This window comes from Staurois parvus, unplaced genomic scaffold (assembly GCF_062004578.1).
Source record: "Staurois parvus isolate SC_StPar_1 unplaced genomic scaffold, SC_StPar_1.0 ptg000404l, whole genome shotgun sequence".
Taxonomy (NCBI): Eukaryota; Metazoa; Chordata; class Amphibia; order Anura; family Ranidae; genus Staurois; species Staurois parvus.
Genome location: NW_028318200.1, coordinates 3,736,166 through 3,763,328, shown reverse-complemented (window position 1 = coordinate 3,763,328; position 27,163 = coordinate 3,736,166). Strand labels below are relative to the sequence as shown.

The 27,163-nt window shown below is 42.3% G+C and overlaps 1 protein-coding gene across 1 annotated transcript in view; it reads left to right on the top strand.

Annotated features, from left to right (window-relative positions):
• Nucleotides 1-711: 711 nt before the first annotated feature.
• Nucleotides 712-27,163, top strand: part of LRRC74B (leucine rich repeat containing 74B) — a 63,085-nt gene continuing 36,633 nt past the window's right edge. The window contains exons 1-5 of the mRNA XM_089686664.1: nt 712-1,735; nt 13,464-13,641; nt 18,341-18,483; nt 22,631-22,763; nt 24,896-25,102. Coding sequence (XP_089542790.1) covers nt 1,562-1,735; nt 13,464-13,641; nt 18,341-18,483; nt 22,631-22,763; nt 24,896-25,102 — 835 coding nt within the window. The 5' untranslated portion in view covers nt 712-1,561. The remainder of the gene's footprint in view (nt 1,736-13,463; nt 13,642-18,340; nt 18,484-22,630; nt 22,764-24,895; nt 25,103-27,163) is intronic.

Below are 27,163 nucleotides of genomic sequence, written 5' to 3'. Positions count from 1 at the left end.
GAGAATCCCTGATTGCCATCAGAACCAGTGTCCTCAATGGACAATACTGTTCTGGCCACAACCCAAAATGAGAGACTTTCTTTCACTATCAGGGAAAACCTGATTGTTACCAGAACCATTGTCTCCATTGCAAGAATTCCCCGCTATCAGTAGTCTGGTGACAACCCAAAACTTTGAACTTTCACTTTCAGGGAATCCCTGATTGTCACCAGAACTGGTGTCCCCAATGCAAGATTTCCCCTCTATTACTGTTCTGGTGACAACCCAAATTGTGGGACTTTCTTTCACTTTCAGGGAATCCCTGACTGTCACCAGAACTAGTGTCCCCAGTACAAGAATTCCCCTCTATTATTATTATGGTGACAACCCAAAATTTGGGGCTTTCACTTTCAGGGAATCCCTGATTGACACCAGAACAAGTGTTTTCAATGCAAGAATTCCCCTCTAATACTGGTCTAGTGACAACCCAAAATTTGGGACTTTCAGGGAATCCCTGATTGTCACCAGAACTAGTGTCCCCAATGCAAGAATTCCCCTCTATTACTGTTCTGGTGACAACCCAAAATTTGGGACTTTCACTTTTTAAGGAATCCCTGATTGTCACCAGAAGTGGTGTCCCCTATGCAAGAATTCCCCTCTATTACTGTTCTGGTGACAACCCAAAATGTTTAACTTTACCTTTCAGGGAATCCCTGATTGTCACCAGAAGTGGTGTCCCCAATGCAAGAATTCCCCTCTATTACTGGTCTGGTGACAACCCAAAATTTGTGACTTTCGCTTTCAGGGAATCCCTGCTTGTCACCAGAATCAGTGTCCCCAATGCAAGAACTCCCCTCTATTACAGTTCTGGCGACAACCCAAATTGTGGGAGTTTCACTTTCAGGGAATCCCTGCCTGTCACCAGAACCAGTGTCCGCAATGCAAGAACTCCCCTCTATTACTGGTCTGGTGACAACCCAATATTTTGGACTTTCATTTCAGGGAATCCCTGATTGTCACCAGAACTGGTGTCCCCAGCCAGACCTCTGGCTCTGGCAGTGAATCACATGGTGAGCTGAAATAAGTATATAGATCAGGAGATCCAGGATAACATCACAGCTCATTAGCTGGTTATTTATTCCAGCCCATTGACTGAAACAAGAGGACCAACATGACAGCACTAAAAATGAATACAAATAAAACATGACTGGCATTAGATACAGAGCTGAACATGGACAGCCTCCAGGTCTCCTGTAAGTACAATGCCACCACTATCACTCATCCAGCCACCATCCTGCCTGCTGTGTGTACTATAGATGTTTGGGAATCACAGCACGACAGACTGTCTCCATGGCAACGCTACAACAAGCAGCGAGGAAGGCTTAGCAATAGGTCCCGCCCCTGATACTGGATTGGTTGGCCTCTTAGTTCCAGCGATCTGATTGGACCTCCACCTTGTCGCTCACTGTGCAGGTTGTAGTTTAGCTGAAACGTGCAGAGGGATAGAGTGTGTGCAGATTCCCTGTGCTGATTAGTGTTGGATACAAGTCTGTCCTGGCAATAAAGACAGGGGCTCCTCACTATGGTACTGAGCAAGAGGTTCTCCAAGGACGTCGGCTCCATGCTTCCCTCAGTGGAAGAGGCCAAGGATGCAGAGGAAGAGGAGGAGGGGGTCCAGGTCAGTGTGGGGGGCATCCCTAGCAGACCACCCAGCAGACCCCTCCCATCCCTGAGCAGAGGAAGTGTGGACAATAAGGTAATACATCTGCATGACAACTTAGTGAGCTGAAATGAGAAAGGCGATACTTTTTTTTCATTTTGGATAGAGTAAGGGAGGGGTATAACCCCTGTCGGGTTTTAGTTTTGCCATCTGTATCCCATTGAGGGGATTTCCCTTCACTTCCTGTCCCATAGTCAAAAGAGGAAGTGAGAGAACATCCATCCAAAGTGAGGGAATCCCTAATTGTCAGAACCAGTGTCCCCATTGGAAGAATTCCCCGCTATTACTATTCTGGTGACAACCCAACATTTGGGACTTTCACTTTCAGGGAATCCCAGATTGTCACCAGAATCAGTGTCCCCGTTGCAAGAATTCCCCTCTATTACTGTTCTGGTGACAACCCAAAATATGGGACTTTCACTTTCAAGAAATCCCTGATTGTCACCAGAACCAGTGTCCCCAATGCAAGAATTGCCCTCTGTTACTGTTCTGGCGACGACCCAAAATTTGGAACTTTCACTTTTTAGGGAATCCCTGATTGTCACCAGAACCAGTGTCCCCAATGCAAGAATTCCCCTCTATTACTGTTCTGGTGACAACCCAAAATGTGGGACTTTCACTTTCAGGGAATCCCTGATTGTCACCAGAACCAGTGTCCCCAATGCAAGAATTGCCTTCTGTTACTGTTCTGGTGACAACCCAAAATTTGGAACTTTTTTTCACTTTTTAGGGAATCCCTGATTGTCACCAGAACCAGTGTCCCCAATGCAAGAATTTCCCTCTCTTACTGGTCTGGTGACAATTCAAAACTTTGAATTTTCACTTTTTAGGGAATTCCTGATTGTCACCAGAACTAGTGTCCCCAGTGCAAGAATTTCCCTCTATTACTGGTCTGGTGACAACCCAAAATTTGGGACTTTCACTTTCAGAGAATCCCTGATTGTCATCAGAACCAGTGTCCCCAATGCAAGAATTCCTCTCTATTACTGTTCTGGTGACAACCCAAAATTTGGGACTTTCACTTTTTAGGGAATCCCTGATTGTCACCAGAAGTGGTGTCCCCAATGCAAGAATTCCCCTCTATTACTGTTCTGGTGACAACCCAAACATTTGGGACTTTCTTTAACTTTCACACTTGCTGCTAATACTAAAACAGGACATATACAGGTGAAACTCGAAAAATTAGAATATCGTGCAAAAGTAATTTCAGTGGTGACGCATTTCCGGCGTGAGACGCCATCTTGCTACACCCAAGAGGTCCCATTCGCATGCAGTACACCCACACATCAGTGAGGAGGGAAGATTGTCTGCAATGTGAGTGTTATCCTTTTTTACTCTTTGAAAATAAAAACAAGTGGATTTAATACTACACTTAGAGAGTTTTTCTTTGGCTCACTGGATTGGTGAGCTATTACTCTTCAGGACTGCCCTGACTGAATAGGGGCTCTTTGGAATCCTGCTGAGGAGGTCCAGGGAAGGAAGGAAGCTGCTGGCCTTTACAAAATAAGGATCCAGGTGATCCTGCAAGCCTGTTGGCCCTTTGGGGTCAGTAGGAGGAGGTGAGGGGGCAATTAAGCCATTTACGGAAGGAGTTTGGCACAGTCACGGTTTTATTCATCATCACAGCTGCACACCGCATGAATATATATATTTCTTTTTTCACCGAAAGGACATTGTTCTTAATTTAAACACATATGTGGTTTTATTTGTGTGGCACTGTGTGAGCACTGCTAAAGTTTTTTCCTTATTGGACATTTTTTTGAAGCAATATTTATTAAATGTATGCACATTATGTATGGTCATGGTTTGGCACTTAATTTTTTATTTTTATTAAGGGTTGGCACTTATATTTATCACTGTTGATTGTTTCTGTCATTTGTATTATGTTTGAGCGCTGCACTACCTTTTTATAATTTATTCACACTGTGTTTGGTATCAGTTTTGAGTGCTGGCAGCTAGAGAAGAGGTTTAGTAGTTCCATTTGTATAGCGCAGGAGGATTTCGGATTATGAGCTGTTTAGTGGTTTCTGGGGTTAGGAACGTGCGTATTTTGGCGATGTTGCAGAGGTGGAGTCTGCATGAGTTTGTTAAAGATTGGACTTGGGGCTGGAAGGATAGGTTGGAGTCCAGAATGACACCCAGTACTCTGGCCTGCAGGGCGGGTTTGATGGTGGCGTTGTTGGATGTGACGGAGAAATCAATGGGGGGTGGTGTCCGGGCTGGGGGGAAGACAAGAAACTCGGTTTTGGAGAGGTTCAATTTAAGGAAGTGGAGCGACATCCAGTCTGATATGTCGCTCAGTAGGTGTGTGATTCGGGCTGAGACCAAGGGGGTGAGGTGGGGGGTTGAGAGATAGATTTGTGTGTCGTCGGCATAGAGGTGGTAGTTGAAGCCGTGAGAGTGTATGACTTGGCCAAGGGAGGAGGTATAGATGGAGAAGAGAAGGGGCCCAAGGACAGAGCCTTGAGGGACCCCAACAGAGAGGGGGAGTGAGGGGGAGGTGGTAGCATTATAGGTAATGCTGAAGGAGCGTTGTGACAGGTAGGATGAGAGCCAGGAGAGAGCAGAATCTCTGAGGCCGAGGGAGTGTAGTTTTTTGAGGAGGAGGGGGTGGTCGACTGTGTCGAAGGCCGAAGAGAGGTCAAGGAGTAGGAGCACTGAATAGTGGCCATTAGCTTTGGCGGTTAGCAGGTCGTTGGAGAGTTTGAGTAAGGCAGTTTCGGTGGAGTGTAGGGGATGGAAGCCGGATTGTAGGGGATCGAGGAGGTTGTTGTCGTTGAGGTGAGAGCATAGGTGGTGTAGACTAGGCGCTCGAGGAGTTTAGATGTAAATGGGAGCAGGGAGATGGGTCTGAGGTTGTTCGGGTCATTGGGGTCCAGGGAGGGCTTTTTAAGTATGGGGGTGATGTGTGCATGTTTCAGAGGGGAGGGGAAAGTGCCTGAGGAGAGGGAGAGATTGAAGATGTGGGTGAGGGAGCGTAGGATGGAGGAGGAGGAAGGTCGTAGGAGTTGTGAGGGGATAGGGTCGAGGGGGCAGGTGGTGAGATGGGCATCAGAGAGGATCTTGGAGACTTCCTCGATGGTAGTAAGGTCAAAGGTGCGGAGTGTGGGGGGAGCTTCAGTATGAGCAATGTAGGGTGGGGTGGAAGAGGAGGTCAGAGCAGTGGTGGGGCCGTGGGAGAGGGGTGATGAGGGGGTAGCTGAGTGAGGGTGAAGGGGGTTGGAGAGAGTTTGAGCAGCGACGAAGTCCCTGCGGGTTATGTCGAGGGGGAGGGGGGATAAGGGGGTAGCTGTGTGAGAGGGGACGGGTTGAGAGGGTGTGTGAGTTGCGGCAATGTCCTTGCGAATTGTGTCAATCTTGTTTTTGAAGTGATTGGCAATCTCAAGGGCAGTGAGTGAGGTGCTGGGTGGAGGTGGGGGTGGAGAGAGTAGAGAGTTGAAGGCAGAGAAGAGTCGGCGAGGATTGGAGGAGAGGGCCTTGATGAGGGTCAAGAAGTAGGCCTGTTTGGCAGCATGGAGGGAGGAGGTGTAGGTGTGGAAGGCAGATTTGTAGCGGGTGAAGGCTTGTTGGGATTTATGCAACTTAAAAGGTGAAACTAATATATGAGATAGACTCATTACATGCAAAGCAAGATAGTTCAAGCCGTGATTTGTCATAATTGTGATGATTATGGCTTACAGCTCATGAAAACCCCAAATCCACAATCTCAGAAAATTAGAATATTGTGAAAAGGTGCAATATTCTAGGCTCAAAGTGTCCAACTCTAATCAGCTAATTAAGCCATAACACCTGCAAAGGGTTCCTGAGCCTTTAAATGGTCTCTCAGTCTGGTTCAGTAGGAATCACAATCATGGGAAAGACTGCTGACCTGACAGTTGTGCACAAAACCATCATTGACACCCTCCATAAGGAGGGAAAGCCTCAAAAGGTAATTGCAAAAGAAGTTGGATGTTCTCAAAGTGCTGTATCAAAGCACATTAATAGAAAGTTATGTGGAAGGGAAAAGTGCGGAAGAAAAAGGTGCACAAGCAGCAGGGATGAGCGCAGCCTGGAGTGGATTGTCAGGAAAAGGCCATTCAAAAGTGTTGGGGAATTTCACAAGGAGTGGACTGAGGCTGGAGTCAGTGCATCAAGAGCCACCACACACAGACGGATCCTGGACATGGGCTTCAAATGTCATATTCCTCTTGTCAAGCCGCTCCTGAACAACAAACAATGTCAGAAGCGTCTTACCTGGGCTAAAGAAAAACAGTCCTGGTCTGTTGCTCAGTGGTCCAAAGTCCTCTTTTCTGATGAGAGCAACTTTTGCATCTCATTTGGAAACCAAGGACCCAGAGTATGGAGGCAGAATGGAGAGGCACACACTGCAAGATGCTTGAAGTCCAGTGTGAAGTTTCCACAGTCTGTGTTGATTTGGGGAGCCATGTCATCTGCTGGTGTTGGTCCACTGTGCTTCATTAAGTCCAGGGTCAACGAAGCCGTCTACCAGGAGATTTTGGAGTACTTCATGCTTCCTTCCGCAGACGAGCTTTATGGGGATGCTGACTTCATTTTCCAGCAGGACTTGGCACCTGCCCACACTGCTAAAAGCACCAAAACCTGGTTCAATGACCATGGGATTACTGTGCTTGATTGGCCAGCAAACTCGCCTGACCTGAACCCCATAGAGAATCTATGGGGCATTGCCAAGAGAAAGATGAGAGACATGAGACCGAACAATGCAGAAGAGCTGAAGGCCGCTATTGAAGCATCCTGGTCTTCCATAACACCTCAGCAGTGCCACAGGCTGATGGCTTCCATGCCACGCCGCATTGAGGCAGTAATTGCTGCAAAAGGAGCCCAAACCAAGTACTGAGTACATATGCATGCTTATACTTTTCAGAGGTCTGATATTGTTCTATATACAATCTTTGTTTTATTGATTGCATGTAATATTCTAATTTTCTGAGATTGTGGATTTGGGGTTTTCATGAGCTGTAAGCCATAATCATCACAATGATGACAAATCACGGCTTGAAGTATCTTGCTTTGCATGTAATGAGTCTATCTCATATATTAGTTTCACCTTTTAAGTTGCATTACTGAAATAAATGAACTTTTCCACGATATTCTAATTTTTTGAGTTTCACCTGTAGAGTGACTCTACCCAAAGGGAACATGGACAGCTAAAAAAACCTGACAGGTGTTCTAATCCTTCTCCACTCTATTCAAAACTAAAAAATCTTTGCGTTTAGTTATACTTTTAGGAGGCCCTGTCACCAGACCATTTATTCCATAAAAAAATCTTCCCATAAGACTATATGTACTGTATATTGAATGTAATATATACATGTTTTTATGTCATCAACTTCAGCCAAAGGGGCATGTTACAAAAAATTTCCATTGATTAGCAGCTGCAGCCAATCAGCTGCATTCACTGATCAGTGTATTCCCACAGAGATGGATGCCATTGTCAAAATACAATGTCCTGGTGGGGAGGGGATTCCTTTATCCTCCTGGAACTGGAGGCTGAAAAAAAGTGTATGGCCAGTTTAGGACAGGACTGTGTTACTGGCAGGTGAAAATGAAGGAAAATCAGGTGAAAATAAAGCAAATTAAAGCCTAAAAAACCACCAAAAAGCAATTGGGCAGCTCAGTGGTCAAGTAGTTAGCACGTCTGCCTAGCAGCACTATGGTCATCAGTTCAAATCCCAACCATGGTACTCCCTCCATGGAGTTTGTATGTTCTCCCTGTGCCTGCGTGGGTTTTCTCCCACACTCCAATGACATGCTAGTAGGTGAACTGCTTCCTGGCCACCCCATAGCAGAAATACTGCCAGAGGGTGGTACGGGTGCACAAAATCATGTATGTATATGTGATTGTGCATTTCAGGGTAGGGGGCGTGCACGCCCTACCCGTGCCGTCGATTGCGGCCTTGGCTATCAATCACCGGACCCTGGTTGGTAATTACTCGCCGGTGCCCAGTGATTTCCGAGGATCACTGACGGGGAGGAGGACTGTTTTGTTTACTAACAGTTCTCCTCCTTGTTAGCTCGGGAACGCTCTTCTGGATGGCTGTGCACAGCACAAAGATAGCCATGTGGAGCCCCCCAGATGCCCAGACTACATGGGGAGTAGTGGCAAGATAGTTTGGGACTTGGTGTCATCCTTCTCCATATGGGGTACCACTTATACGTGGACAATTTTTATTCCAGCGTGCTACTATTTAGACATTTGTACAATCTTGGAACTGGTGCATGTGGCAAAGTGTGACCTAATGTGTGCCCACCATTAGTGGGTGGATGCAGGGTGGTATATTCTAATGGTGGGCATACCACAGACTTTTTCTGGCAGAGATTTCTTCTCTTTTTTTCATTCAGTCCACAGGCTGCATACAAAAAAAAAGAACATAGCATATACAGTAATACCTCAGTTTACGAATGCCTCTGTTAACGTAAGTTTCGGTTTACGAATGAAAATCCAGTGAAAATAATGCCTTGGTTTCAGGGGCCGACTGACAACTCATGGGGCCCCCGGGCAATAGGGGATCATGGGGCCTCTGTGTCCTTGCCCAAACTCAAAAAAGCCCATGAAAAAGGTACCAGGGGCATCTCATGGGGCCCCCTACTGACCCCGGGCCCTCGGGCAGTGCCCGAGTTTCCAAATGGTCAGTCCGCCCCTGCTCGGTTTACAAATGTTTTACTCATTTTTTTCACAATACTAAGTGTATGTCAGTGCTGATTTTTAAATGCAATTGCCATCTTTTTTTTTTCTTCAGTATAGCTCACAACATTAGCTGTCAGTTTCCCAGAGCTAAAGGATACTTTGTATATTTTAAGAAACTGAAAGGATACATTGCATCTTTTAAGAAACTGAAAGTAAACAAAAATAAAAAGCGATAAAATACCACCAAAATAAAGCTCTATTTGTGTGAAAAAAAGGACATAAATTTAATTTATGTATCGTATTGCATGACCGCGCAATTGTCAGTTAAACTAGTGCAGTGCTGTATAGCAAAAAATGGCGTAAATTGCAATATCTATACCATAGTTTGTAGACGCTATAACTTTCACACAAAGCAATAAATATACATTTTTTGGGATTTTTTTAACCAAAAACATGTAGCAGAATACATTTTGGCCTAAAGTTATGATGAAATTTTAGTTTTTTTGGGGTATTTTTTATGATAGAATGAGAAAATATCAGTTTTTTTCAAAAACATTTTTTTTCTCAAAAGTTTTTTCGTTTAAAGCGCCAAAAATAAAAAGCACACAGGTGATAAAATACCACCAAAATAAAGCTCTATTTGTGTGAAAAAAGGACATAAATTTCATTTATGTACCATATTGCATAACCGCGCAATTGTCAGTTAAACTAGCGCAGCGCTGTATAGCAAAAAAAATGGCGTAAATTGCAATATCTATACCATAGTTTGTAGACACTATAACTTTCACACAAAGCAATCAATATACACCTATGGAATTTTTTTACCAAAAACATGGAGCAGAATACATTTTGGCCTAAATTTATAGCTAACTTTGAGTTTACTATATATTTTTTATAGCCGAAAGTAAAAAATATTGTTTTTCTTCAAAATGTTCGGTCTTTTTTTGTTTATAGCGTGAAAAATAAAAAGCACACAGGTGATCAAATACCACCAAAAGAAAGTTCTATTTGTGTGGAAAAAAGGATGTAAATTTTGTTTGGGTGCAGCATTGCATGACCGCGCAATTATCAGTTGAATTAGTGCAGCGCCGAGTAGCAAAAAGAGGCCTGGTCATTAAGGGGAGTAAATCCTCAGGAGAGCAAGTGGTTATAAAAATAAATAAAAATACACACTAAAGTTAAAGAAATTTAAGAAAAAAAATGTAGCCTCCCCACCCCCACATACGCAGACATTTCGTTTTCGATTTTCGGCCACGTGCATTCTGCATTTTTGGTATCGGTTTCAGCACCAGAATTTTCATTTCGGTGCACCACTAATGCAAACCACATTCAAAATCCACAGAAATGGTAAAGATAGGTGTTGGCCTTTCACATACATGTGTTTAAATCATGCATAAGATAAGAACAGAACTTCAAACCAATAAATATTACCCACTATTGTAAATGTCCTATTTACATATATTTTGGACTTTATATACATTATGATTATGTGTACATGCTAAGTTCAACCTATGGATTTGGTTTAATTCTGGGTAGTATTCGATTTATTTGCTTTAAAGTTCTGTTCTTATCTATGCATGTTTTGAGCACTTATACATTTGTTGCTTTGCAGCTTGATATGAAGACAGACACAGTTTTTGTTTTATCCAGCTGTTTACTTATAGCATCCAAGTGAAAGATATAGCACCAACATGCCAGAAAAAAGATGCAAAAACCTGAATCACTGAGTTGGAAAAAGGATCACCCCTAAAAATGACTTGTAAATTCAATCAGGTGTAGCTAATCACCTTCTCAATGGCACACAAAGTCATTTGACTTTCAACTATGATCAGCTGTGGTCATTATGATTAGCTCAGCATGAAAAGAGCTTTCCTGGAGCATTTCAGTCCATGATAGTGCAACTGAAGCAAACAAGCACAACAGACTATTTTTACCCCTAAATGGGATTTTAAAGGCATATATACAGTTCCTTGAAAAAGTAGTCATACCACTTGCAATTTTCCACATTTTGTCATGTTACAACCAAAAATATAAATGTATTTTTTTGGGATTTTATGTGATAGACCAATACCAAGCGGCACATAATTGTGAAGTGGAAGGAAAATGATAAATGTTTTTCAAAATTTTTTGCAAATAAATATCTGAAAAGTGTGGCCCCTTTACTCTGATATCCCTAACTAAATCTATGGGAACCAATTGCCTTCAGAAGTCACCTAATTAGTAAATAGAGTCCACCTGTATATAATTTAATCTCAGTATAAATACAGCTGTTCTGTGAAGCCCTCAGAGGTTTGTTAGAGAACATTAGTGAACAAACCACATCATGAAGGCCAAGGAACACACCAGACAGGTCAGGGATAAAGTTGTGAAGAAGTTTAAAACAGGGTTAGGTTATAAAAAGATATCCCAAGTTTTGAACATCTCACGGTGCACTATTCAATCCATCATCCGAAAATGGAAAGAGTATGGTACAACTGAAAATCTACCAAGACATGTCCGTCCACCTAAACTGACAGGCCGGACAAGGAGAGCTTTAATCAGAGAAGCAGCCAAGAGGCCTATGGTAACTCTGGAGGAGCTGCAGAGATCCACAGCTCAAGTGGGAGAATCTGTCCACAGGACAACTATTAGTTGTTCACTCCACAAATCTGGCCTTTATGGAAGAGTGGCAAGAAGAAAGCCATTGTTGAAAGAAAGCCATAAGAAGCCCGTTTGCGGTTTTCGAGAAGTCATGTGGGGACACCGCAAACATGTGGAAGAAGGTGCTCTGGTCAGATGAGACCAACATTGAACTTTTTGGCCTAAAAGCAAAATGCTATGTGTGGCGGAAAACTAAAACTGCACATCAAACTGAACACACCATTCCCACCGTGCAACATGGTGGTGGCAGCATCATGTTGTGGGGATTCTTTTCTTCAGCAGGGACAGGGAAGCTGGTCATAGTTGATGGGAAGATGGATGGAACCAAATACAGGGCACTCTTAGAAGAAAACTGAGACTGGGGGGGGGTTCACCTTCCAGCAGGGCAACAACCCTAAACATACAACCAGAGCTACAATGGAATGGTTTAGATCAAAGCATATTCATTTGTTAGAATGGCCCAGTCAAAGTCCAGACCTAAATCCAATTGAGAATCTGTGGCAAGACTTGGAAATTGCTGTTCACAGACACTCTGCATCCAATCTGACAGCTTGAGCTATTTTGCAAAGAAGAATGGGCAAAAATGTCACTCTTAGATGTGCAAAGCTGGTAGAGACATACCCAAAAAGACTTGCAGCTGTAATTGCAGAGAAAGGTGGTTCTACAAAGTATTGACACGGGGGGCTGAATACAAATGCACGCCACACTTTTCAGATATTTAATTAAATTTTGAAAACAATTTATCATTTTCCTTCTACTTCACAATTATGTGCCACTTTGTGGTGGTCTATCACATAAAATCCCCAAAAAATGCATTCACGTTTTTGGTTGTAACCTGACAAAATGTGGAAAATTTCAAGGGGTATGAATACTTTTTCAAGGAACTGTATCACATAACAAATCAAAAATTTTTTTTTTATAAAATCATCATATTATTAGAGTACAAAAGATGTGTTTTTTTAAAGAACATATATACGGCTTACAGATGAATGTATCTCAGAAACTATAATAACATAGCATGGAGGTGGTAATATCTTATTATGAGGGTGTTTCTTTGCTGCAGGGACTGGAGCAATTATCAGGGTAGAAGGAAAAATGGATGGGGCAAAATACTGTCAAATTCTTGAGGAAAATCTGCTGCCCTCTGCCAGAAAGTTGTCAATGGGAAGAAGGTTGACCTTCCAACATGACAATGACCCAAAGCACACAGAAACAATGGCCACACAGTGGTTGGAGAAGAAAAAAGTGAATGTCCGTGCATGGCTTAGTCATGGCCCAGACTTAAACCCCATAGAAATTCTGTGGAATGACTTGAAGAGTGCAGTCTTCAAACGGTCACCATCAAATTTAACTGAACTTGAGCAGTTCTGCAAAGAAGAGTGGGCACATACTGCAAAGTCTAGATGTGCAAAGTTAATAGAGACATATCCCAACAGACTAAAGGTTGGAATTTTAAGCAAAAGGTGGTTCATTAAAATACTGACACAAGGGGTGATCCTTTTTTCCAACTCAGTGATTCTGTTTTTTCATTTTTTTTCTGACATGTTAGTGTTATGTCTTTTACTTGGATGATTACAGTAACAGAAGCTGTTTTCTAGCGTTCAAAGCACTTGTAGATCACTTCTCTACTCATTCGGAGAAGTGATCTACACCGCTTCATAAAAAGAGATTCAGAGGAGAGCTGTCTCCTCTGAGAATGCCGGAGAACTGAGCAGCGGTCATTTGCCGCTGCATGATAAAAGGACACCTAGGAGTCAAATTGCACTTATGTGAATAAATTTAAATGTGGGTTCTTCTCTCCATTGTTTCTCCAATTCCCAGCAGGGTTCACAGATGGTCATATGTAGAGAGGATCACAGAAATGTACATAGTGTAATACTGTTATTTTAATATAATTACTAAAAATCAGGTTACATTCACAATTATATTGATAAAAGAGACCTGTAATGCTAAGGCGGAAAAGCCGACCGCAGTGTGCATTCCACCAGCTGGACATGACGTCACCGGAAGTCCCCGTCTCGCGCGTTTTGCCCCTTCCACAAGGCGTCTTCAGAAGCTTGGAGGAACAATGGAGAGAAGAACCCACATTTAAAGTTATTCACATAAGTGCAATCTGACTCTTAGTATTTAAGGGTCAACACCAGTCAGTGAGTAGTGGAACAAAGGAGGGGAGCACAGCATGATCCCTGCACCATCAAAAACCATTGCACTTTGTTGTATTCACTTTATTGGACTTTTGAGCTTGTAAACTGAATTTTGAAGTTTACAAATAATGTGTCATTTGATAAGAAATATATGTTAAAGAGCAGCGCTGTTAAGCTATAAATAGTATAATTTAGTATTACTACATTGTACAGATGAATGTCCACACTTTGCATGTAAATTCTGTTCTCTGATGTAAAAGGTCATGTCCTTGGAAACAATATCCTTAATAATTTCATTTTCTGCTGGTTCGTAACATCCCATATGCTGGTATAGATTGTACAAAGGTCAGCTTCAGCAAGATCTAGGAATAAAGGAGACATCAACAATGAAATTACGGAAGTCTCAGAGTCTAGAGAAGAGGCAGTGGAGAAGTCACCAGAGCAATTCTCCGAAGACTTTACAGAATCAAAAGAAAATGAGGAAGACTGTGACACAGATTTAGAAATAGAAGGTTTGTTACTGAATTTGATAAATTTCCCATTTTCTCTGTCAGCCAAACAATCTTCTCCAAAGCCATGTCTCCAGAGTCTAAAAAATTCATTACACTGCTTATTGTTTCATCTACAGATTTTCTCGATAGTTACAGTGTGCCTTCACTTTTCTAACTGTTTAGCAACATATAGAAAGATAGGATGTACCACTACTGACCTCCCGAAAATGCCAGTTTCCTGGCTGTTATGCTGACTCCTAGTTTTAATATCTTATGAGTCACTGACCCAGAAAACATATACAGGTAAGGAAAGTCAGGGATGAGTCAGAAATACTTAATTGCATATTTCTGGGTTGAGTATTCAAGAAAGGTAGCAATGGTAGACTCCATTATTTTACTGCTGTCCTTGCCCCTGACAGGAGGTCATAGAAAATCTCCCTCACAGAGGCAGTAATAAAATCCTCCAACAGAAATAAAGCCGCACACCAGTCAGCCCATGTGTTAGATGAAGACCTAGAATGGCCTCAGCCTTGACTCCTTCCAGGCCTCGCCCCTGATGCATTTCACCCTGTCCACAGGGCTTGGTCGTAGATATGACTAAGACCTGTGGGTGGAATGAAACATGTCAATGGGCATGGCCTGGGTGGAGCTGAGGTTGAGGCCATTCTTAATCTTCACCTAACACATGGGCTGACTGGAGTGTGGCTTCTTGCCCTTGCAGCATTACTTCTTGGGCTTGGATGGGCTCTGTGGATGCTAGCACCTGAATTTTAGTGGATCACCTGAGGATTTCCATTGGCACTTGGAGTGGCGCTCTAAGTTACTTTATGGGGTCGCAACAATAAGATCCTGGCAGAGGTTCTAATCCTGCCGTACTCTTATCACCTTTACCCCCTGCCCACTGCCACCAAAAAAAAAAAAATGTTTGAATGGAGTTGCACTTGATTTATTTTATGTTATTTAAAGTGAAAATAAACTCCGCTATAGTCACCTCCCTCCAGTGATATGATGTCCATGAGCTCCCTCACCAGCATCTCTGCCCGATCTTCTGCCAGGTTCATACACAGAGGATGTTTATAGTAGGAAGGTCAGTGACAGAGTGAGATGGTGGGAGGGTGGAAAGGAGACCTGTAAGTGAAACTGAGAAAGATCAGGTCCCTGGCCCTGCCAGACAGGGAGGTGCTGTGTAAATCTAAGGGCTGCAAAAAAATACAAATCCTTTGACAGTTCAAACTTTCATTAATGTATTTCATTGTCTATTTAGCTGAATGATTAGAATTCAGCTCTAAGAACAAAAAGCTTGCTGAAGTAGCCAATGACATATACAACCATGGCCAAACATTTTTAGAATTACACAAATATTAATTTTCACAAAGTCTTCTGCTTCAGTGTTTTTAGATCTTTTTGTCAAGTGTTACTGTGGTATACTGAAGTATAATTACAAGCATTTCATAAGTGTCAAAGGCTTTTATTGACAATTACATTAAGTATATGCAGAGTCAATATTTGCAGTGTTGACCTTTCTTTTTCAAGACCTCTGCAATTCGCTCTGGCATGCAGTCAGTCAACTTCTGGGCCACATCCTGACTGATGGCAGCCCATTCTTGCATAATCAATGCTTGAAGTTTGTCAGAATTTGTGGGGGTTTTTTGTTCATCTGCCTCTTACAGATTGACCACAGGTTGTCTATGGGATTAAGGTCTAGGGAGTTTCCTGGCCATGGACCCAATATTTCGATGTTTTGTTCTTCAAGCCACTTAGTTATCACTTTTGCCTTATGGCAAGGTGCTCCATTATGCTGCAAAAGGCATTGTTCATCACCAAACTGTTCTTGGATGCTTGGAAGAAGTTTCTCTCGGAGGAGGTTTTTGTACCATTCTTTATTCATGGCTGTGTTCTTAGGCAAAATTGTGAGTGAGCCCACTCCCTTGGCTGAGAAACAACCCCACACATGAATGGTCTCAGGATGTTTTACTGTTGGCAGGACACAGGACTAATGGTAGCGCTCACCTTTTCTTCTCCGGACAAGGTTTTTTCCGGATGCCCCAAACAATCAGAAAGGGGATTCATCAGAGAAAATGACTTCACCCTAGTCCTCAGCAGTCAGATCATTGTACCTTTTTCAGAATATCAGTCTGTCATTGATGTTTTGCCTGGAGAGAAGTGGCTTCTTTGCTGCCCTTCTTGACACCAGGCCATCCTCCAAAAGTCTTCCCCTCATTGTGCGTGCAGATGCACTAACACCTGCCTGGTGCCATTCCTGAGCAAGCTCTGCACTGGGCTCTGCATTGGTGGTGTCCTGCTCCCGCAGCTGAATGAGCTTTAGGTGACATCCTGGCACTTGCTGGACTTTCTTGGGCACTCTGAAGCCTTCTTCACAACAACTGAACCTCTCTTCTTGAAGTTCTTGATGATCTGATAAATGGTTGATTTAGGTGCAATCTTAGTAGCTGCAATATCCCTGCCTACAGTTGCAAGAAAAAGTATGTGAACCCCTTGGGATTACATGGAGTTTTGCATTAATTGGGCATAAAATGTGCTCTGAACGTCATCTAAGTCACAACAGTAGAAGAACACAGTCTGCTAAACATAATACTACACAAACATTAGATGTTGCCATGGTTTAATTGCACATAACATGTAAACATTCACAGTGCAGGGAGGAAAAAGTATGTGAACCTTTGGACTTAATAACTGGTTGACCCTCCTTTGGCAGCAATAACCTCAACCAAACGTTTCCTGTAGTTGCAGATCAGACCTGCACAACGATCTGGAGTAATTTTGGACCACTCCTCTTAACTGTTTCAGTGTAGCAATATTCTTGGGATGTCTGGTGTGAATTGCTCTCTTAAGGTCATGCCACAGCATTTCAATCGGGTTGAGGTCAGGACTCTGACTGGGCCACTCCAGAAGGCGTAGTCTGTGCTGTTGCAGCCATTGTTTTGTTGAATTACTTGTATGCTTTGGGTCATTGTCCTGTTGCATCACCCATCCTCTGCGGAGCTTCAGTTGGCAGACAGATGGTCGTACGTTTTCCTGCAAAATGTCTTGATAAACTCTGGAATTTATTTTCCCATCAATGACAACAATCCGTCCAGGCCCTGAGGCAGCAAAGCAGCCCCAAACCATGATGCCCTGTTTTACAGTGGGGATGAGGTTTTGATGTTGGTGTGCTGTGCCTTTTTTTCTCCACACATAGTGTTGTGTGTTCTCCCAAACAACTCAATCTTGGTTTCATCTGTCCACAGTATATTTTGCCAGTAGTGCTGTGGAACATCCAGGTGCTCTTTTGCAAACTTCAAACGTGCTGCAATATTCTTTTTGGACAGCAATGGCTTCCTCCGTGGTGTCCTCCCATGTACTCCTTTCTTGTTTAATGTTTTCCTTATTGTAGATGTGTCAACAAAAATGTTAGCATGTGCCAGAGATTTCTGTAGGTCTTTAGCTGACACTCTGGGATTCTTCTTTACCTCATGCAACATTCTGCGCTGTGCTCTTGCAGTCATTTTTACAGGACAACCACGCCTAGGGAGAGTAGCAACAGTGCTAAACTTTCTCCATTTGTAGACAGTCTGTCTTACCGTGGACACATGAACATCAAGGCTTTTGGAGATACTTTTGTAACCCTTTCCAGCTTCATGCAAGTCAACAATTCTTGGTCGTAGGTCTTCTGAGAGCTCTTTTCTGCGAGGCATGGTTCACATCAGACAGTGCTTCTTGAAACCAGTAAACCCAAAACAGTTGTGTGTTTTTTAAGGGCAGGACAGCTGTCAGCAACACATCCAATATCATCACACTGATTGGAGTCAAGGTTGGCTCACTCCTGGCTCCAATTAGCTCTGGGAGAAGTCATTAAGTTAGGGCCTCACATACTTTTTCCTCCCTGCACTGTGAATGTTTACATGTTATGTGCAATTAAACCATGGCAACATCTAATGTTTGTGTAGTATTATGTTCAGCAGACTGTGTTCTTCTATTGTTGTGACTTAGATGACGTTCAGAGCACATTTTATGCCCAATTCATGCAAAACTCCACGTAATCCCATGGGGTTCACATACTTTTTCTTGCAACTGTATGATTCTCTTTTTGAGAAAACTAATGATGAGTGCACCTGCTTCCTTGCAGGTAACCATGGTTAACAGAGGAAGAACAATGATTTCAAGCACCACCTTCCTTGTAAAGCTTTCAGTCTGTTATTCTAACTCAATCAGCATGACAGAGTGATCTCCAGCCTTGTCTTTGAAAACACTGACACATGTGTTAATGAGAGAATCACTGACACAATGTCAGCTGGTCCTTTTGTGGCAGGGCTGAAATGCAGTGGAAATGTTTTTTGGGATTAAGTTCATTTTCATGGCAAAGAGAGACTTTGCAATTAATTGCAATTCATGTGATCACTCTTCATAACATTCTGTAGTATATGCAAATTGCCATCATAAAAACTGAGGCAGCAGACTTTGTAAAGATTCATATTTGTGCCATTCTCAAAACATTTGGCCACTGCTCTAGTAATGGTTACCTACAATGTGTTATTCATGCCCTGTGATGGCTGTGGCAAATGAATGATCATTTCATGAAGGAGAACTACTGTAACTTCAGCATGTCTGCACACATTTTTATTCTATGCTTCTGATAGAAGAGCATCCTGTACAAATGTTGAAATAATTTCTTTTCCTAGAATTGCATACTTATGAGTCAACATATCAATTTCCTTTGCAGAAGCCAGAGGGGCCTATGACCCCTCTGGTAAAGCCAGGTACCTGTCTGCCTGCCAACTATTTGGTGTTGTGCCAGTATCATACTTCTTGCGGCACATGGGTGATTCTAATCTTGTGATGAGGCATCATGGACTAGGTGCACAGGTAAGCATAGTATTTTATATACTGATCTGCGGGGGTATATAGGTATTACTATGAATGTTGTTTGTACTATAGAGTCATATTAGATTATTTTTCTGACACCCAAGTTCACTCTAGAGCCAGCTTGGCGATAAAAACTTTCAATGGTACTGTATATGACACCCACAAGAACACATGTCCATAACCCAAGGTTTTAACATGGAGAGAGGAATTCAATGTATGTTCCCTCTGGGGGTATACAGGTGGATCTTAATGGGCTATGCCCAGGGGCGGACTGACAAATCATGAGGCCCCCGGGCAATAGGGGATCATGGGGCCCCTGTGTCCTTGCCCAAACTCAAAAAAGCCTATGAAAAAGGTTCCAGGGGCATCTCATGGGGCCCCCTACTGACTCCAGGCCCTCGGGCAGTGCCCTAGTTTCCAAATGGTCAGTCCGCCCCTGGCTATGTCAACTCCTGGTTTCTCTATGCATACTCAAACATTGAGATCGGCCTGCTACAATTCTAAAGTCTGCTCCTTTCCCCTTGAGAGTTTAATGTGCTTCTACTCATCTTTGCATGCTCCAGCACATCCTGTTGCTTTCCCCAAAATATAATAAAAATCCAAGAACTAGAATGGAGAGTTCCTCAAAGGAGCCACTGCAGACTTGCATATCCAGAAACTCAAGTGCAAAGAGTCACTGATAGGTATAGGAAACTCAACATGTAGAAAATGCCAGCACCCGTGTTGAGTATTGCCCACCTGTGGCATTATAAGGGTCTGCTGCTGGATAGATTTGTTTGCAGGTAAAAGAAAATGTCAGGTGGTTTACATTTCTGGCATCTAACTAAAACTAAAACTTTTGAACTTGTGAACTGACCCTTTAATTTTGTTTAACCCACAAGACATTGGACGTCTCAATATGCTGTCTGTTACAGTGGACCCTAGGTCAAGCCTGGAGGATTGCTAGTTATGGCCTGGTTCCCTCACTGGATATGGCTTACCCTTCCCTGTTGAAAATCTGGAGACAAATAATGTCCAATATGAGACCTATGTGACCACATACATTCCAATTTAATTTTCACCCTTGGATATTTTTTTGGGTGAGAATGTACAAAAATGTCAAAGTGCATGGAGGAACACAACACAGATGTGTATTCTATAGGCTATCTATTCACTATCTATGGGTGGCAGCTGGCACCCGCCCTGTGTGTACGCTTCATTAGGTTTTGACCCTGTTTCTCCCCCGAGCTGTGTGCAGGTAGCCTATATGAATGGATGCAGACACAGCGCCTGCACGGACACAGCTCTATGTCAAAATTTGACAGCCATGCATAAGCGCACTCTAAATGCATAGTGATGTAGTGTAATTTGTACCAATAACACCACAATGTAATGATCCAGAAATAAGTCCAAATGTTATAAAAATAAAGTCCATAAAGTTTCAGTGTCTTCAAACCACTAGGGAAATCCAACAATCACACATCAATTCACCCTTGAGTGGCATGCAAATCACCTTCCCTGAACTATATATGCTCACCTCTGGAAATTGACCCCAATCCGAAAAGGTTGCACACTCTTGTGCCCCTTCATGGGCTATGCACCCGATGGTTCCTGGCTTAGTTGTACATTAAAACTGCTCCCAGAATTACTCCTTCACTCCTCCTCTCTCGTCACGCATGGACATCATGAGCTTTCCAACCCTCAACAGCACGCCCATGCTCTAGCGGTTCTTCTCCTGTAGATTACTCCACCTCAGCAGTAACACAACACACATCTGTCTCATACCCATACTGTCTGCATGAGCTGCAAATAATTTCATTAGGTTTAATATGACTGGTCTGTGTTGTACAGTTGCACAATTCTTTCTGATTATCTATGTGACATTTAGTTTGAAATTCAGCATTAAAATTGATTAAGTACAATTAGTATATTTATATGCTCTTGTGTGGGGACTACAATCAGGGTTTCATGGAATCTTAGTGTTCCTCCAGAGATTGCTAGAGTTTTCGTGAGTTGTGGCTGATTGACCTCCCATTTGATGGTGCTTGCATGACACTTGGCAGATTTTTTTTTGGACCACTGCTGTAAGGGGAGAGTTAGTTCCGTTGACTACCAATGTAAGTGGCATTTTTTTCACTGACCCCTGATGAATAGTATTGGGGTTCCCTGAGACCTGAAAATGATTTCAAGGGTTTCTCTGTGGTAAAAAGGTTGAGAAAGGCTGGTATAGGAGATGATCTTATTGTAAGTCTAGTTAAAGTGTTCCTAAACCCACAACAGTAAAATCAGTCTGTATGTGCAGTAAAACATGCTTGTTATACTCACTGTGGAACCTAAGGGGTTAATCCTCCACATTGTGTAAAAAGGATGTTTGATCCTGTCTTCTCTGTTTCTCCCCTACTTCCATTGTCTCCTAAATATCTCCTGATAGAACAGAGGCTTGGGGACACGCTGAGCATGCTCAGTTTGGTGTGTATTGCTAGAGAGTTTTTTTTTTTCTTGGGAAAGTGCATGTGATCAGCACAGGGCCAGTCAGCACTGTCCAGACAGAGGTCAAGGATCCTGCATCCTCCTACAGGAGAATTAAAACTCCTCCTACACACTGTAACCAGTGCTATGCTGGACACTGATAGAAGTCTCAAGACTGCTCTAACTGCTGAGGAGAAAATGTATTTAGCAGTTTATATTTTTAACTAAAATAATTGCATTTCCATGTTCTGTGTACTGTTGGAGACCAGATATAGTGAATGCAGGGTCCTGGGTTTAGTAACAGTTTAAATTCATTAAACTTTCTAATGTAACTGCATTTTATAACCTACATATTACAGACATCTGTTTAGAACCTCTGTGAGGTTTTTTTGTCTGTGTAATTATTTGGAAGATACAACCTTTTTTCTGTTTCAGTGACTGTGTTACAGACATTCATTCCTGGGTGCATATTGCCCTAAATGTACATACTGCTCGGAGCTCCCCCCAGTTCAATCCAGCTGCAGCAGCTATTGGACTCTCATAGAGTTTGACAGGCTGCCGACAGTAGGGTTGGATGGTGTGCCTGTGCCCTCCAGTTGCAGCTAAATATCGAAGCTTCATGCCTCAGGGCTAAACGCCCAGCTTGTATCTGGTCATAGTTGGTCACCAGGAGAGGAAGTGAAGGAAGGTCTCTCCAGAGGGACCGCAGTCTGCAGTTAGAACCTGACTATGGGTTCCTCAATTGTGTATCTAGTTAGGGGCAATACACTGGAAGATCCATTGCAGTAAAATTTTAAAGTGAATAGTACTTTGTTGGCTACAAACACTACATAGTATGTTGGTGCCATTTACTGCTTTGATGTACACACATATTTTTCTTGTACGTTGCATGTTACATAGTTACATAGTTAGTCTGGCCGAAAAAAGACAAAAGTCCATCCAGTTCAACCGTTAAAAAAAAAAGTTATAATCCTATACCCACAGTTGATCCAGAGGAAGGCAAGAAAACCCAGCAAAGCATGATCCAATTTGCTCCTGCTGGGAAAAAATTCCTTCCTGATCCCCTGAGAGGCAATCGGATCTTCCATGGATCAACTTTACCTATAAATGTTAGTATCCAGTTATATTCTGTGTATCTCAGAAAGAATCCAGGCCTTTTTTAAAGCAATCCACTGAGCTGGCCAGAACCAACTGTTGAGGGAGTCTATTCCACATTTTCACAGCTCTTACTGTGAAGAAACCTTTCCGTGTTTGGAGATTAAATTTCTTTTCCTCCAGATGTAAAGAGTGCCCCCTTGTCCTCTGTGATGACCTTAGGATGAATAACTGTACACCGAGTTCACTATGTGAACCACTGATGTATTTATACAGGTTGATCATATCCCCCTTAATCTCCTCTTCTCAAGAGAGAATAAATTCAGTTCCTCTAATCTTTCCTCATAGCTGAGCTCCTCCATGCCTCTTATCAGTTTGGTTGCCCTTCTCTGTACTTTCTCCAGTTCCCCAATGTTCTTTTTCTGTTACTAATGATTTGTACAGGGGTAATATGATATCTCTCTCTCTGGAGTCTATAGCTCTTTTAACACAAGAGAGGATTTTGCTGTTGAATGATGTTGAAGGATGCTGAATATGCTGGTGCTAGGTGAGTTACTAAAATAAAACTGAAGAATTCCTTGCCTTGTCTTCTGGTTTATTTCAGGCTACAAAAGCAATTGCTCTCTCTTTAGTAACCAACACTTCAATCGTCAGTCTAAATCTCAGCGATAACTGGCTTGAGGGAGATGGTGCAGCGGCTATTGCAGACATGCTAAAGGAAAACTGTTACATTTCAGGTATGTAATCAACTTCAAAAGACACTTCAGTCAAAAGAAATGTATTTCAAGGCATTCTAATAACATGTGGCTGTAATATTGTATCTCTTCTTTTTCTGCTCAGCCAGTCTCTGATCTGACTACTTTACACCGAAGTCTTATTAGATTCTTCTTTCTGAGGCTACAATTATTTCTGTAGACATTGCTCCATCAAAGCATGCTGACCTGTGCATGAACTGCAAGGCTGCCTGAGTACCCATTTTTTGAATAGAATGATAGAGTTAGCTACAGATAGAAGGGACTGCAGGCTTGTACCAGTGTAAATCACACCATTCTATTTACTTGTTTACAAGCAGCCTGACATTTCAGCTGGTGTACAGGAAACGTCGGTGATATAACATAAAGAAGGGTTACAGTTAAAGTGGATCTAAGCCCAAGAATGTAATATTTTGCAGCTTGGCTGAATTAGTTCTCTATTTTTCTTTGTTTTCATTTGATGACCCTGGCATTTCTTGTCCTAGGGTGACAACGCTGTACTGTGCTTATAGAGGTGCAGTTGTCACGCTAGGACAGGAAATGTGTTAAGAGAATACCTCCCCTTCTGCTCCTCTTTATAACAAGAGGGGAAGTGTTCTGTAGTTCACAGACAATAACTGGAAATGGCTGAAAACAGTGCATGAGAATTCAGTGCAGCAAAGGCAGAGTGCTCAAGAACTGGCAAACTACCTGGATTTCTGGTAGGCCTAAGATTTTTTATTTGTACTATTGACCAGATACAACACAAAATTTAATTGTTCAGTATATTTAAAAGGAACAACTATTTTTTTCCTTTGTCCTATTGGAGAGATTTTCCTTCACTTCCTGTCCTATTGCCAAAAAAGTGAGTGGAAGTGAAAGGAAGTGTGATGAAATCTATTAAAGATGAAGGAATCCCTGATTTTCACCGGGTTCACCAGACCTGGGCAGTCTGATTTTCAAAACCAATGAGACCATTTTAACTGATCATAAATGGTTAGCTTTTCCTTCTGGCAGTACTAGGGTTGTTGGTTCGAATCCCAACCACGGCACCACCTGCCTGGAGTTTGCATGTCCTCCCTGTGCCTGCATGGGTTTCCTCTGGGTACTCCAATTTCCTCCCACACTCCAAAGACATGCTGGTTGGTGAATTGGCTCCTGTCTAAATTGGCCTTAGTACATGTATGTATGAATGTGAGTTAGGGACCTTAGATTGTACTCCCCTTGAGGGTTAGGGACCAATGTGAATGCACAATATATATATATATATATGTAAAGCACTGCATAAATTGACGGCGCTATATAAGTACCTGTAATACATAATAATAATAATAACTAGTGTCCCCATTGGAAGATTTCTCCTCTATTTATGTTTCTGTGACAAACCGAAATGTGGGATTTTCTTTCACTTTCACTCTTGGTGATGACAATAAACAAGACAAATGTACCTAATGGAAGCACAGACAGCAATAAAAACTTGACAGGTGTTCTAATCCATTTCCACTCTATCCAAAACTAGTAAAAAGGTTATGCTGTTAGTTGTACTTTGAAGGAGAAGTATAGTCAAAGCTTTTCTGGCTATACCTCTCCTGGGGATCACAGGAGTGCAGTTTGTTCTGCATTCCTATGACCCATTTTTGTCTGACAGCGTGCTAAAGCCTGCTGTTGGCTGATGTCATAGAGCCAGTCCAGGCTCTGAAAAGATCCGAGCCATACAGGCGGGATCCACCCAGAAGTTTGGACCAGCAGCTGGCTCAGCCTCTCAGCGATCCACTGGGAGCCTGATCCAGCTGTCACCATACCCTCCACAGCCCAGCTCTCTAGTGAGTGCTGGAGGGGCAGAGCAGAGAGCCAGAGACTGACAGTCACCAGCTGTCTGCTCATCGAGCGATCGCGGAGTGATCAGCAGTCTTTGATCATTCAGTTCTCAGTCCTAGAGCCAGAGAGCAATGCTGCATCCACCTAAGTGAGTATAATTTTTATTTTTGTTAACCCATGCTTCTCTTTTGAGAGAACAAAAAGGGAGCAAATAGGAGAAGCTCATTGTAAAGGTTAAAGGTTTACATACATTTTAACAACACTTAGTACTGTAACTTTTTGGGAATATGAACAATAATGTAATTTTTTATATTTTCCAGAACTCCACTTGTGTGATAACAGACTTGGGCTGAAGGGTGCCAAAGCGCTGTCAGCAATGCTCGTGGAGAATGTTACTCTACAAAAGGTGTACCTGTCTGGGAATGACTTTGATGAACGGGCAGCTCCCTGTTTTTCTGATGCTCTAATGAATAACCAGAAGGTGGAATGTATGGACCTCAGCCATAACATGTTTGGAGATGGTTCAGGTATTGACATTCTTGTAGTCACAGATTATAGCATTGTGTTTGTTTGTTCCCCTGCTTCCCCTGCTACATATGAGTGGCAAGTTTATAAGTCATTTGGAATTACCAAGAATTCCTGAATGGCTTCCAAAATGCAGTCTGATTTTCAAAACCAATGAGACCATTTTAACTGATAACATACTTCTTGTATTCATTCATGTCTTTATTTAACTGTATTGAACACAACATTGAACCAGGCACAGTACGGCCAGGATAATGTAAGCGAAAGTGATAAAGGAATGGAGGAGGATGGGGGCATCTCCTCGTCTGGAACTTTTCACAGCAGCTTCATAGAAGACCCGGAGCTAGTAACTCCTTTAGTGACAGAGGTTCAATGACCGTAAGGGAATGGGGCATGCGGTGAAGATTTTAACAAGGTCCAACAGATTTTTTTTGTTTTTTGTTTTACGGCTAAACATCAACTTTAATATAAATAATGGTGAAATATAGAGACCACTAACAGCCTCCAACATGTTTTATATGTCAACACTTAGGGCTGGCTCACATCGAGATTGCACAGGAATATGTGCTGCGTACCTCTGCAATTCCTGCATGTTCCAATGCAGTGCAATTTTGCAGCCTGTTCATTTGGTTGGACTGCAAATTGAAAAGAATGTTGAAAAAGTAGTGCATCCAGAGCCCATTGTTTGCAGTATTACACTGTCTCCATGTGTCATGAGGGCTTATCATAGGATATAACCAACTACAAACTCATATCTGTATTTTGGTCTGTCCACATTACATCAAGTTTCATACCAACTTCTCATTTTTTTGAGCGACTCTGTCATGAGAAAAGTATGGCTGACCCTCTTTAAAATTCTAGTTGCCTAACTGTGTCTAGCTTTAATACTTGTCAGTCACAGACCTGGAACAAGCATGCTGTAATGGGTGTCAGAAAAGTGTCAGAATTATCTGATTCTTGTTCCAGGTCAGAGACTCCGAAAGCATTGAAGCCAAAACATCAGCAACATTCTCAAAAAGGTGGTCAGCAATAGCAGCCCTCATATTTTTGTCGTGACAGATTTCCTTTAAAGGTATACTGTAATTAGCTAGAAAAATGTGCATGTAAAGGAAACTTGCACTGAGGAAGTATATAGGTTGCCATTACTGAGCTCTTGAAAAAGCTAGTTACCTGGCTGGCATGATGAATCAATGGTTTCAAAACTTTCTCATCTGCTGTTGAAAAAGCATACAGAGTGGAAGTTTTGACTTCACTCTGACTTCTAAAGTCCTCTGAAATGTCATAGAATCGGGTCATGGTGTATGTTAACAGTGCATTCTCAATGTATAACTAAAGGCAAAACCTTTTTTTTTTTTATGTGGGATAGAGTGCAAAGGGGTTAGAACGCTTGTCAGTTTTTATTGCTGTCTGTGCTCCCTTTAGGGAGAATTACTCTCTCTATTTGTCCTGTTTTCCACTATCATTGAAAGTGAAAGTAAAAACAAATCCCATATTTTGGGTTGTCCCTAGAAAAGTAATAGAGGGGAGATCTGCCGATGGGGACACTTAGTTCTGGTGGTCCCCAAGAGATTCTCTTATTTGCAGGGATTTCCTCTCACTTCCTGTTTGGCTATAGGACAGTAAGAGAAGAAAAATCTCTGCAATGGTACACAGATGGCAAAAAATATCTGACGGGTTATAACCCTCCCTTGCTCTATCCAAAATTGTTTAAAAAGTTGCCTATAGTTGTACTTTAAAGGAGCACACCCCATAACCAAATCTTGTATGCCTTTTTATAGTCCAGGGCACCTAAAATCTAAACCTCCAATTTAATTGATTGAAATCAAGCCATTGCCTGAGAATAAATACAGTACATAGTTTAGATGTTCAGAAACTATGGCTTTCCTAACCTGTAAACTTGTTGTAGGTCTGCGACTCACAAAGTACTGAAGCTATTGGGCATGACAGCTAGTCAACTAACCTTTTCAGAAGGAGGCCAGTAATGGCATTCAGATTGCTATACAAAAAAAACCTGCACTGCACTTAGATCTGTGTGTTAACATGAGTTAAAAGCCAGATGTGAA